This window comes from Hylobates moloch, unplaced genomic scaffold (assembly GCF_009828535.3).
Source record: "Hylobates moloch isolate HMO894 unplaced genomic scaffold, HMol_V3 SCAFFOLD_8, whole genome shotgun sequence".
Classification (NCBI taxonomy): domain Eukaryota; kingdom Metazoa; phylum Chordata; class Mammalia; order Primates; family Hylobatidae; genus Hylobates; species Hylobates moloch.
In genome coordinates this window covers 78343241-78357293 of record NW_026652283.1, presented here as the reverse complement: position 1 = coordinate 78357293, position 14053 = coordinate 78343241, and the positions used below count along the sequence as shown (strand labels likewise).

The 14053-nt window shown below is 36.2% G+C and overlaps 1 protein-coding gene across 4 annotated transcripts in view; it reads left to right on the top strand.

Annotated features, from left to right (window-relative positions):
• The window catches only part of DOCK3 (dedicator of cytokinesis 3), a 649329-nt gene that overhangs the window by 333263 nt on the left and 302013 nt on the right, over nt 1-14053 (top strand). For all 4 annotated transcript variants that reach the window (XM_032161429.2, XM_032161424.2, XM_058442283.1 and 1 more), the window contains exons 6-7: nt 2364-2512; nt 13214-13298. In XM_032161429.2, coding sequence (XP_032017320.1) covers nt 2364-2512; nt 13214-13298 — 234 coding nt within the window. The remainder of the gene's footprint in view (nt 1-2363; nt 2513-13213; nt 13299-14053) is intronic.

The window sequence follows — 14053 nt, the reverse complement described above, 5'->3', positions numbered from 1 at the left end:
TAAATAGCCTCCTGACTGGAATCCCTGCCTTCCTCTTTGCCTTTTTATGGTTTATCTTCAATAGAGCACTCAGAGTGATGCTTTCGAGACTTAAGTCATATCACTTCACTCTTCTCCAAATCTCCAGTGACTTCCCATCTTGCTTAGAATAAAAGCCAAAGCCCTAAAGGTGGTTTACCAAATCTCTGTTTAACCTGGTGCCTGCTGCCTCTCTGCATCATCAATATTCCCTTTCTCAAGACACACTGACCCTGTTCTTCCTGAACATGCCATGTTTACTTCCACCTCAAGGCCTTTGCACTTGTTTCTTATGCCTGAAAAATGTCCCCAGTTTTCTTAAATGTTGCCACCTTACTTCATTCAGGTATATTCTCAAAGTTCAGCTCTCAAAAAGTCTTTCCCTGACCACTCCACCTAAAGCAGTACCTTCCCCAGTGCCCCAGCCAGCCTATCCTTGGCCACTCTGATTTTTCTTTTTATAATTTATCACCATCATTAATGATTTGCCTATTGCCTGCTCTCTAGATCAAAAGTTCCATGAGAGCAGGGACTTTTGATCACAACAAAGTGTTAGTACTCAAGAGGTGCTGCACAAACATTTGTTAATTGGATGAATGAATGAATGCTTGTGGATGTATACATGCAGTGGACTACCATATAGGCTTTGATAGGAAAATAATAATTCAAACTTTCTGTTTTATACTTAAACAGGTGACTTTGTTTTATCAATAAGAAATGTATGTGTTGGAAACAAATATCACATTGCCTTTATAGCTTAATCGTCAAGATTCCAATTTTCCAGATGGTATAGTTTGCTTAGGCTCTGCTGGTTTTTGAGTGGGCAGGAATTTGTGAGTTCTCACCTTTTGCCAGCATTGTGTACCATCAGGATGCTTAACTTTTTTTCATCAGTTCATCGGTTAAAGAAAGGAGAAGTTAGAGTGTATGATTCCTAACATCTTCTAGTTAAAAATAATTTCTCTTTAAGATGAATCTTTAAAAGTCTAATGGGGCCAGGTGTGGTGGCTCATGCCTCTAATTGCAGTACTTTAGGGGACCAAGGCAAGAGGATTACTTGGGCCTGAGAGTTTGAGATCAGCCTGGGCAACATATCAAAACTCTATCTAAAAAAAAAAAAAAAAAAAATTAGCCAGGCCTGTAATCCCAGCCACTCAGGAGGCTGAGTTGAGGGGATTTCTCAAGCCCAGGAGATGGAGACTGCAGTGAGCTATGATTATATTACTACACTTCAGCCTGGGAGACAGAGTGAGATCCTGTCTCTTAATAGAAAAAAGTCACATTAGATGATTTCTAAGTAGTATGATGTTCTGAATGTTTTAATTATAAGATCACTGCCACCTCAAAACACTACCTGATTCTACTGTTTTGTGATTTGCTGTAAAGCTAATTTTATTTATAGCTTCTTTGACTTAAGCTTATTTTGGCAAACATCTTTTTTAGGGTAAATCTCATACAGGTATTTTACTAACATCTTAATCTGCCTTCAGAAGCATTATTTATAGATCAGTTACATCCCAAGAATTTTAATCATACAGAAACCAAAAGATTCTAAAATCAAGATTTCACATATCAGCAAATAGGACTTGAGTTTTTAAACTCATACATTATTTTTAAGTACATCTTTTTTCTGAGGCATCTATTCTCATATATTTTTCTACTTTTAAGGTTAAAACCACTATAAGGTCCATAATTAAGTTTGTTAAGATGTTTCCATTTAACTCTTAACAAAGGTTACAATTTTTATTAAACTGAAAAGACTGGAAATCTGTTACACCAGAGGGAGTCGGGGAAGGACACACTGTTTAGAAAAGCTAATTAGAAAATTAGATGAGGCCTAGAAATCAGGAGTGAATTTCACTCCAGGGACTGTGGCTTTATATTGAAATGTTAGTTGCTTCAAAATAGGGCAAATGATTTTTCCTCTCCCAACTTGGATATCCCTCCTAGAGAAACCAGAGTTATCGCTGGATGGTTGAAATTTTTGCTTTTATGTGAACTGCAACTTCTGTGAGGGAAAACAGCTCTGGGCTCCTGTGTAACATTCTGTTCTAAGTTTAGTAACTTTGATTTACTAAAGAAATGAATGATCTAGGGTGTGGTAGAGAGAAATGCTACTTTTGCACGATCCAGATCAATTATGTTACTTCGTTAGATGTCACTATGTAGAGATTTTTGGATAGAAAGAGGTAATGACTTTCAGACTTTAAAATTAAGTTCCTCTTTATGTTACCTTAGTGGTTCAGAGAAATGAGCACTTTTCGTAGTTTAACTATTTCTCTTTTTCTTTTCATTCCTTTTCCCTCTCTCTTGTATTTCACCCAACACCAAAAATGCCCTTTCAGAAACACAAAGTAGATCTTTTCTACAAACTACGCCACGTGATGAATGAACTTATTGACCTGCGAAGGCAGCTACTGTCTGGTCACCTGACTCAGGATCAGGTGCGGGAGGTTAAGCGGCACATCACCGTGCGCCTGGACTGGGGTAATGAGTAAGTATGAAAATTGTTTGGGTATCTCTCAGTTTCATTTATGATAACTCAGTCTTCAGGGAGTTTGCACCTATACAAAGCTTCTCTTTAATGATTCAAAGACAATGTTATATTCTTCACTAAGCTTTAATCATTTTTGCTAGGAGCAGTTATTAGTCCTAGTTAGCAAAGGATACTCACTGATTCTAGTTACTGAACCTCTTTTAGCCTCTGTTTTTGCTTCTGGAAAGAAGAGGTAAATAATAGGACTAGATTATCCTATAAAGTTAAATTTCTTTGACCTCAGATTTCTTGATTCTACACCTCCTAATCAGAATACACTTAAAAATATATTTTAGTGTTTTCTTCAAATGTGAATTTGGTGTCCTTTACATTTTATAGCCATACGATGAATCTGAATGAGCATAACCTACAAATGGAAACTGTCTACATATGTACTTCAGAATATTTTTAACTACCTCATCATTCAGTAATAGTCTTGCATTTATGTAATGACTATGACTTGCTAATGCCATACAAGTACAATTTGAAGACTTTGGTATGGGAAGTTAGGGTATAATTTTCAATGGATATAATTGATATATCAATAATTGATATAATAATTAATATAACTTTATAATTGATATAAATTTCAGGTGCTTTTGTCTCATTCTCTTAAAATTGGGTCCATTGAACTTTTAAGTGACCAGGTTGCCTCCTACTTAAAATATACATATACCTTAAGTATAGTTAAATATGTGTCTTTAGCTCCTTATCCTTTTTGGGAGGGGCCCACCAATAAATGAGATCTATGAGCCCATTTCTGGAAGCCGGAAAGTAGATGAAAGATTAATGACAGAGTACATCCATTATATGTGGAGGAAACCTTAGTTAATGAGAGAGTCAGTCTGCCCCACAGCTCCCAGAATCATAGAAGGTGGGATAGGCCTTGAAGCTTTGAAAAGGACTTGGCTTAAAAGAGTGTCTAAGGAACAGTCTACCCCAATCAATGAGCAGAAAGCCTGGTCAGGTATTTCCTCTTCAGATAAACAAATATAAAAAATGGCCACTGGGGGAAAACTGGGCAACAGGAGTGTGAACTGGGACTTTCTTACAAAACTCTCCACATTCTGGCATTCAAGGACTTTAAAGTATAATGAGCAGACTGCTCCCACTTACCAGAAAGGGAAACTTGCCAGTCACCTACCCATGTACAAAAAACCTCTACATTTCTTCTGCTATCTTTTAAGAATAGACAATCAGGTATCACCAGATGTTTGAAGAAATGCTTCTACAGGACAGAGAGAGACCAAGATTAACAAAACATCTGTACCCAAAGAAAGTAACCTGTCCCCAGAGCAAATTGAGAATGATAAAGTACTTTAAAACAAAACAAAACAAAAACACTTTAATATCCTCAAACAGAATCTAAAAGATCCATTATGTAGAATAAGATGCCATGTAAAAGAAGTGGAGAATGTAATTTCCAAAATAAAATACTCAGAGAAGATAAATTTTATGTCATCTCTAGGAAAATAAGACAAATATATAGGCAATACATGAGGAAAGAAATTCAATACAAAGGCTCTACCCAGGGAGATCCAATGTCAAACATTTTGCCTTCCAGAAAAAGAACAGAGGAAATTCTGAAGGAATAATAGAGAATTTGTCAGAGCCAAAAAACAGGAATCTTAAGATTGAAAGCGTTCCACCAAATATTTATAATGAATGGGAAAACAAAACAAACAAAAACTCATAGCAAGGCACATTAAGATATCTTAGTATTCTAGGAATGAAGAGAAGACTATTTAAGGGTTTTAGACAGAAAAATAGTTCCTCTCACAAAAGAGTAAGTATCATACTGTCCTCAAAAGTGTTATCATTAACACTGGGTGCTAGAAGATAATGAAATAATATCTTCAGAGTTCTGTAGGGAAATGATTTGCCAGCCAGCGTTTTATTTTACAAATCCCAACCATCTAATTAAGTGAGAGGGGACACAAACCATAAAGCCATTTTTAGGTATTCAGGGATGCACAAAAGTTACCTCTCATGACCCCTTCTTAAGAAGGGACTTGAGGGTGTGCTCCTGCAAAGTAGAAGAATAAATCAGGAAAGAGGAAACATGGAATCTAATCAACAGTGGATCACACCCAAATTGGTACTGTTCATCAGTAGAAAAGAGAAAATATAACACTGAATTTGTTATTTGTGACCTTTTTGAAGCCACAACTTAATATCCTTGTTTGTTTTGTTTAATTACACCCTCTCATGACTGTTAGTAGGATTGCTTGGCACCTACCACAGACTACCTTCTATAATAGTGTATAACATGAATTTAGGTGTACCATAGATCAGTGTTCTCTAAATCTAACTTTGGGGAATAACAATTTAGTAAAATACGGTATGTTGATGTACAGCATAGCTACTGATTCTGCCTCTTCAAACCCAAACATTTTTATGTTATGAAATTATATCACTGTTTTTATTTTTAAGTCAATGATAAGAATACAGTAATTGCAAATATAACATTACTGTGTGCCAAGCAAATTGGTCACACTTGAACTGATGACACTAATAAATGTGTAATTCATTATGTTGCAGTTTAACTGCAACTATAGATTCCATTAAATAGAATTATTTCAGAACTATCAGTACCTATACCTCTTTATTATGAAACTTGAAAAACAAACCAATCTGATTTTGCAATCAAATCTGAAAATAAATAGATGATAGCTCAGAAACAAGTTCAAATTGTACTTGAAAAAGGCTCAGAACATTATAAATACCTGCCAGTAAATTATAGGGCTATTCCAATTTCATGACTAACTTTTTCTCAATGAAATATGTTTTTGTGTGTGTGTGTGTGTGTGTGTGTGTGTGTGTGTGTGTGTTGGAGGGGTATGTATATGCATATCTTAATAAGCAAAAATGAAAAACACAGTTCCACTCCCCTCCCCACTTCCCTTCTCCCTCTTTCCTGTTTCTCCTTTTCTCCCTTCCCTACTTTCCGTCTTCTTTTCTTCTCCTTTCTTCCTCCCCTTGCACTTCTTTCCCTCCACCCCTCTCTTCCTTTTTTTCTTGCTTTCTCCTTTCCTTCAGTGGAAAATATAGTCACTTAAAAACCTAAACAAGAACTTTGCAGGTCTGTCATTATTGAAAGGAAAAGACATGTTGCACCAAAACTGATAGGACTATTCTTTCTGGTTTCTCCTTGAGCTTACTCTTTTAAAACTTTTCTTCCTATTTTGAAAGAAAAGATGGTATGTTGTAAAAACAAAGTCATTTCATACCATTAGATTATGTAAAACAGACTGTTCCACACAAAAACTGAGAACAGATGACTATAACCATTGTTCCCATTTTATTCTGATAGTTCCACACTTCTTGTTCCACCACACTTTTATAAATGCCATAAAATCTTGAAGTTTAGCACATGTTAACATGTGAATCAGTGTTTGCCAAATGTATTTTAATCTTTTAATTGATGTAATTAAATATATGATTTTAAACTCTTATGCCTTTTCTCTAAGCTCTTACACGGACATTACAGCTCTGCCTTTTCAGAATCTATTTCAGAAACTAGTAATTGTTATTAGTAATGTATTGGTTAAATATGTCTACATCACTATGGCAAGTACATGGTTTCACTTCATGCACTGTTGTAATGAAATGCTACTATGTCTTGGCCGGCCATGGTGGCTCACACCTGTAATCCCAGCACTTTGGGAGGCCGAGGCGGACAGATCACAAGGTCAGGAGATCGAGACCATCCTGGCTAACACGGTGAAACCCTGTCTCTACTAAAAATACAAAAAATTAGCCGGGCATGGTGGCGGGCGCCTGTAGTCCCAGCTACTCAGGAGGCTGAGGCAGGAGAATGGTGTGAACCTAGGAGGCGGAGCTTGCAGTGAGCCGAGATTGCGCCACTGCACTCCAGCCTGGGCGACAGAGCGAGACTCCATGTGAAAAAAAAAAAAAAAATGAAGAAGAAGAGGAAGAAATGCTGCTATGCCTTTCTAGGACAAGAGCTCCAAACAGAGCTCTAAACCCATTGAAGAAACCTAGGCTCAAAGGCACTTTTCCCAATGTTGTATAGTGGAAGGGTAGAGCTGGTATTTGTACCCAGAACTGATCCCAAAGCCCATGTGCTTTATGCAGAACCTTATCATCTGTCTAATTATGTGTGAGTCTTAAAACCAGGCACATTATTGCCAGTATTTTTAGTCACTAGGCTATTTGATCTTTCTTCTGTTCTGCAAGTGTGAATACTGTTATATCCTGTAATGTATATCTGAGTAACATTCAGTTAGAACTTCCAAGGATGGAAACTGAACTGGTCCTGTAATCTTTCATTTAGAGTTTTAATTTAGTGAGGAGCTCTCCACATCTAGATAACAATTTTTTATTTTGTTTCCTGAGATTAGGAACTATTTAGTTGGCCTAAAATTTGACTATTCAGACATTAAACTTATGTGACTTAAAATTATTGGCCTAAAATTTGAATATTCAGACATTAAACTTATGTGACTTAAACTTACTGGCCTATATGTAGATACTCCATAAGTAAAAATTATTAAATTGTATCAGATAGAAACCAGCATTTACTACATTGTGCTCTTATATTTTTAGGAACTGCAATACAAGAAGGGCAGAAAGTTGTGTTCAGATTAACCAGTCATCATCTTTGCTCAAGTGTCTTATATAGAGAATTAGTCAGTTAATTATATCTACTCCAAATAAATTTTAAAATAATTTGTCTAGTGATGTAATTTTAATTTAACTTAATATTTTCAACATCTTCTCTAAAGATGCTAAGTTTCTTCTGTCTCTAATTTCATCACTACAGTAGCTAGCTAGGTTAAAATTGCATTAACCAAGAACTGACATAGCCTAATTGATCTCTGCCTTAGAAAAATACCTAAGAAATATTTTATTCTTAGAATAATAATTTAACAAATCATATATATATATATATATATATATAATTCTGGTTCTTTTATTCTCTCTTTCTCTCCCTCTGTCATTTTTTCTTCCTCCTCCCCTTTTCTACTTTCTCATATTTTTACATATTCTAACCTATCTATATCTCTTTGTCTGTCATCAAGGGAATTGCTTTTGGAGTAAGATACACGAGCAGTAATTTAGTTTGTTATATGCAGAAAATATCCCCCAGTGAGTTTCCTCTAAGTAGATTTTTAGCCAGGATCTAGAAAGGTTTGTGGCTTAGTACTTTACCCTTGAGGATTTACTGATATTTTCCAGCTTTAGGACACCTGAAATTAGCAGAAATTTTCAATGATTTCACAGTTACGGTTCTTCCCATACCTGGTGGTGTGTTCACTGATCAGTGTCTTGCCCTGTTCACAGTCTGGGATGTCTTGGCTATGTTTAAAGTATGTATGGTCAAAGTCCTGTCAAGTTTATGTTCAATCGACTGACTAACACACACTCTTACACAGACACTCTTTTGGCATTTTTTGCTTATCATTATAACCTGCACTCAGCACTTGGTAGGCACTATGTGAACATTTGAGTAATAAAGTGGATTTGTTTTCATGCCTGGTGGACACTCATTAATCAATTGATATTTGTTTCCTTCTGGTTTGATGTTTGACACAGAATCATCTTTCAAACAGTTATGACTAAATTGATTTTTACAACCACTTGTAACCATTTTTACTTATTATAACTTTCAGTTATTTTTTAAAAGACAGCAGGTATAATGGAAATACCATAGGTTCAGAATGAGAACAACCTAGCTTGAGACAAGCCCAGCTCAACTCCTATAATAGGCCACTTAGTTAACCTCAGTGGGCCTCAGCTTCCTCGGTTAAAAAATGGATCTAATACTGTCTACTTCCCAGAGTGCTTAGAGATGATGTACATAAAGTGCCTAGCCCAAGTAAATGTTTGGTAAAAGGTAGTAATTACTAATTATATATTTTTATATGTTATATAAATATAAATATGCTATGTTTTCATTAGTGTAGTTCTTATCTGTATGCTGTTTTTACTATAAGTATTAGAAAAGGGCACTGCTCCACAAGAAATCTTAACATCTCCATCTTTTCTCAACTGATACTGTGTCCCCATCTCCTGGGCTGTGGACCCCTGTTAGGAACTGGGCCGCACATCAGGAGGTGAGCTGCTGGTGAGCCAGTATTAGTGCCTGAGCTCCACATTCTCTCAAATCAGCGTGAACCCTATTATAGTGAACTGTGATGTGAGAGATCTAGGTTGTGCGCTCCTTATGAGAATCTAATGCGTGATAATCTGAGGTGGAACAGTTTCATCCTGAAACCATCCCAACCCCTGCACCCTCCCCCCGATCCATGGAAAAATTGTCTTCCATGAAACCAGTCCCTGGTGCAAAAAAGATTGGGGACCACTGCCTTAAAATATCTGTTGTATATAATTAAATAATTTCAGATTATTTTCTATATTCTGTGGTTCAGATGAGGAAAGGAAAAGATAAAATAGAACATAGCATAGAGAGTATAGAGCATTTAAAAGAAATAGAGATTCAGGGTCTCAGAGAGCTCCACCTGAAAGAATATTGGGTCAGGATTATGTCCCTTATTAGCTGCTGTGTCCCTAGGTTGAACATGAGCTTAGCACAGAGTAGGTTCTAATATATATTTGTTGAATTATTGGAGTGAATGAATGATCAGTGATGGGTGAGAGAAGACCAAGTATTTTTGTGAAGACTGTTTACCTAAACAATTGGTAGGACCATTTCTGAAAACTTAGCTCTGTACTACATCTGTATGTAGATATACATAGATGTTTGCCCTCTGCTTGCATTCCTCTGTTTAAAGAGTTTTTTATTCAGACACCATACTTCTTTGATCACAATCCCTATACTCTAAGCTAACATTTTGGCTAACAATGTAACGTAGGGATAATAATTAAAATAACAGTAGCAATTTACAATGCCAGGTACTGTGCTGGGTCGTTTATATGGATTAATCCTTACAACAGCTTACGATAGTAGATTTTAGACAGTGTGGTTTGGTGGTATACCCAAGATACAGACCAGGCGATCTGGCATGAGAACCCATGCTCCTTAATACTGTAATGCAATGCATCTTTCACTGTGAAGGTAGAGATCATGTTGACCATTCCCTGCATTCGATGTTCACTATTCTTGGAGTAAACCATAGGAAAAAATAGCCAGGAGCCTTTTTTTGAGAGTGAAGTTTGTAGTGAACACATTGGTTCTCACTGTCCAACATCTCTGCCTTTTTCAAATGAGGACAGTCACTAATATAACTTTTGCAAACTACCCTTTATCCATTAAAGATAGTCTTAGTAGGGGGAACTCTTTTTGGTTTTTACCAGATCACCCATTAATCTCTTATTGCTCAAGATAATGAAATTACAAAACTAAAAGATACTGTGCTCTAGTTACTTCTGGAAGAGGGAAAACACTCTGCTGTCGAGAGAGGATTAACATGAAGAATATGAACATTTGCATGACTCAAAGCTACTGTATTCTTTATGTCTAACACCATTGGTAGGATACATAATAGTTCCTCAGAAAGTTCTGTGGGGTGGATAAATATTTATATGGGTGGGCGGCTGACTGTACAAGGAAGCTAAGGTTGCCATGATGCTAAGATAGAGTTCTTATAACGTCAGTCTCCACACATGGCCATCACTGTGTGGTGCACTACCACAGAGGAGCACGTACACTCAATTCCAGACCTAATGACTTAAATGTCATCTGGATATTTCTTAAACTGTTGTATCTAATGCAATTTTTTTTTTTTTGAGATGGGGTCTTGCTCTGTCATCCAGACGGGAGTGTGGTGGCATGATTTTAGCTCACTGCAACCACCGCCTCCTGGTTTCAAGTGATTCTCATGCCTCAGCCTCCGAAGTAGCAGGGATTACAGGCACACACCACCACACCCAGCTAATTTTTGTGTTTTTAGTAGAGATGGGGTTTCACCATGATGACCAGGTCAGTCTTGAACTCTGACTTCAGGTGATCCACCCACCTCAGCCTCCCAAAGTGCTGGAATTATAGGCCTGAGCCATGGCGCTCAGCTGAAAACATTTTTTTTTTGAGACAGGGTCTCTCTCTGTCCCTGAAGCCTGAGTAAAGTGACACAATAATAATACACTACAGCCTCAAACTCCTGGCTCAAGTGATCTTCCTGCCTCAGCCTCCTGAGTAGCTGGGGCTGCAGTCACATGCCATCACAACCTGTCTAATTTTTTTTTTTTTTTTTTTTTTTTTTTAAAGATGGGGTCTCACTGAGTTGCCCAGGCTGGTCTCAAACTCCTGGTCTCAAGCAGTCCTCGCTCCCTGACTTCCTAAAACTCTGGGATTATAGGCATGAGCTACCGCACCTGGCTATAAAAACACCTATTTTGATACATTATTTACTCATTCTTTTTTGTTGTTGTTGTTTCCTAATTGTAGGCTAGTTCACATATATTTTTAGATCTCAAATGATTAAAGAATATGTATGAAATGTTGTCTCTTCATTTTTTATTATTTTAAAAAGTTTAAATAATGTGACTACAGAAAATTTGGAAAGTGTTTTAAATATTACTATTTCAGTTTTCTAATACAAATGCTAATATTCTTGTGATCTTTCCATTGTTCTTCCATATCTCTATTAAAGTATTTTAGATATTTGAGATTTTATCTGCAAAATTATCTTTATAATGTCAGTTGCTTTTTATAAGAAGGGGGTAGAAAGGATGTTCTGCACCTCTCTCTTGCACTCCATGAACACTACCGCCTTTGCATGCTCTAAGTGTTAGAAGCCAGAGGCCTGAAATTGTTTCAGATAAATGAAGAATAGCTAATAAGAGGTGATGGAATGGAGTGTTTCTTTAAGAAATCGGGATCCCAATTATAGAAAAATAAAATTTCATAGATTTAAGTGCATTAACTTCAGTTGGCATAGTTTTATCATTAAATTGTAAACCATCATGGATAAGGCCAACAGTTTATTACTGATCTTCTCATTATGTAAAACTGTGGGTTATTTTTAGCATTTGGTTCAAAAATTTTTTCTCTTTAAAAACTCTTTTTTTAATTAGTGGATAATAGAAAAAAACACTACTTTAATTGAAAAACATAAGTTTTTAACCTTTAATAGGAAAATGTTTTTTCTTTTTTTCTTGCCTGCTAGAAAGTATACATTTAAATTTTAATTCTTAATCATAGTAACCATTTTAGCATATGCTGTTAGTACATTTGCTTCTATAATACTTTCTCCATATAGGTTTGATTTTCCGTTTTTATTTTACCAATCTTACTGCAGTGTAATTTTATCAGATATTTTCCTATGAACAGGGTATAAATTGTAAATGAATCTGAATTTTGGATGTGCACCTGATTTTATTTTCAGTGATGAGTTTTATGCACAGAACGAGCATATAGATTTAGCTGTGCTAGCATGTTCTAAATTAGTTCATAGTCTAGTTGAAGAGAAAAAAAAATCTTTCTTCTTCTATAATCCCATGGAATGCTTTTGCCAGACACAATAATTCATAATCCTTGTTTTGGAGTAGGGTGGTCACAGAGCATCTCCAAAATTCTGATGAGAGTTATAGACCCTCTCCTCAGAAAAAATTTATAATGAACACACACACAAACTCATCCCATGTCATAAGCAGTTTCAGAGGTCTGCAACCCTATAAACATTGAATTCCTGGTTTAGAGCTGTTGTCTTAGAGTGCAAGAAAAGAGCTAACATTTATTGACCATAAATTACATACCATTTTGAACTCAAGTGCTGACTGTGTCCAGAGTTATTTCCACTGCCTAATACTGCCATTACCATCACTTCTTTCTACTGCCCCAAAGATCCTCCAAATACTGTTGTCTTGAGTAGTAATACTTGTTGGTTAAACTTTTATCTAATGTTTCTTAAAATATTGGTGCTAATACATATCTAGGTCTTTACCACTATCAGTATTAGTTAAATTGAAAATGAGATGAAACTCAGCCAAAATATACATCTCTTTGAACACATGGACACAGGGAAGGGAACAACACACATTGGGGCCTATCTGGGGGTGTGGTGAGGGGAGGGAGAGAATTAGGAAAAATAGGTAATACATTCTGGGCTTAATTTCTAGGTGGTGGGTTGTGAGATGCAGCAAACCACCATGGCACACGTTCACCTGTGTAACAAACCTGCACATCCTGCGTAACAAACCTGCACATCCTGCACATGTACTCCAGAACTTAAAAATAAAAAATAAAATAAATGAATAAAGAGAAAAAGATACATTTCTTTGAATTTAGTAACTTTTAAGAGGTGAATTTTATGTGTTTGACTTTGAATTACACCCTGAAGATTTTTTTCATCCTAATAAAACGAATGCATAACTAAACCTTGAGCATAGCTGTCAGATGGGGGGAAATAGAAAAATAAACATGACTTATTAATGATCTAAAGAAAACCTATCCTTAATGAACTCAAGCATGCTGATATAATGTAATACTGAATGAAACCTTTTTACCATCATGAGTGGAACTGCCTGAACTGGAATTGTGTCAACCTTAAATCCCTAGCCTCATTTACCCAGAAGTGAACAGAATTAGATGTTGCTGTATAAAGACATGTTCCTGCTAGGACAGTGTCTGATCCTCTGTCCACAAGATGTGGCAGGTATGGGTTCCCAGGCACATAAAGAGAGATAAGTAATCTGAGTACATGGCATACTGAGTGTGGTCTTTCTCTTTACTAGACATTTGGGCCTGGACCTGGTGCCTCGGAAGGACTTTGAAGTAGTGGACTCGGACCAGATTAGTGTCTCAGATCTCTATAAGATGGTAAGAAATCTAACATGAGGTAGCTTGTTCCTGCATACCTCATTTTTTCTCTTTTGTTTATTTTCTCTAACGTTATGAAACAACATTGCTAAAATTGTTGTTGTTGTTGTTTTGCCTCTTTCCCAGTGTATTTAAGTGATATTTCTTATTCTGGCAATATCTGTCACACTAGCTTTCCAAACAAGATTCCATTGTAGTAAACTACAGATACTGGGCTTACCAGGTTATCTAGGCATTACTTCTTTGTTGACTTTCTTGGTGAACCAGAGCTCCTTCAGCCTGCAGCATAACTCAAGTTGTGTCTCTTTCCTCTCACCTCTTTAAAAGAGAAAGTAGTTAAAGCTGGAAAGAGCCAATTATTAGGTAATATAGAAATTGAGCCTGGAAATAATGTACTAGTCTTTCTAGAGAGACAGAACCTGATAGATTCTTAGCTATCTGTTGGTTATTATAAAAGTCTGTTGGGTCGACTAATCAAGATTGCATTTTATAGTCTAGATGCAAAGTAAGTAAATGAAGGGTACAATATTTTAAAGTAAAATAAATAAACAGAAGAAACCTTAGGTGGTAACAGTTATGCTTAGACTAACAGACTGGATAAAAACTCATTTTGAAGAGTGTGTATTTGATGAGTATATATTGGTGAGATTTATAAGCTTTAGAGTCTGTTTAATAAACCGTAATATTTTTAGGGAGCTTAGAGGGTACCAAGTATGTTGCCTGGACAAGGACCTAAGGAAATTTGCCTAAGTAAT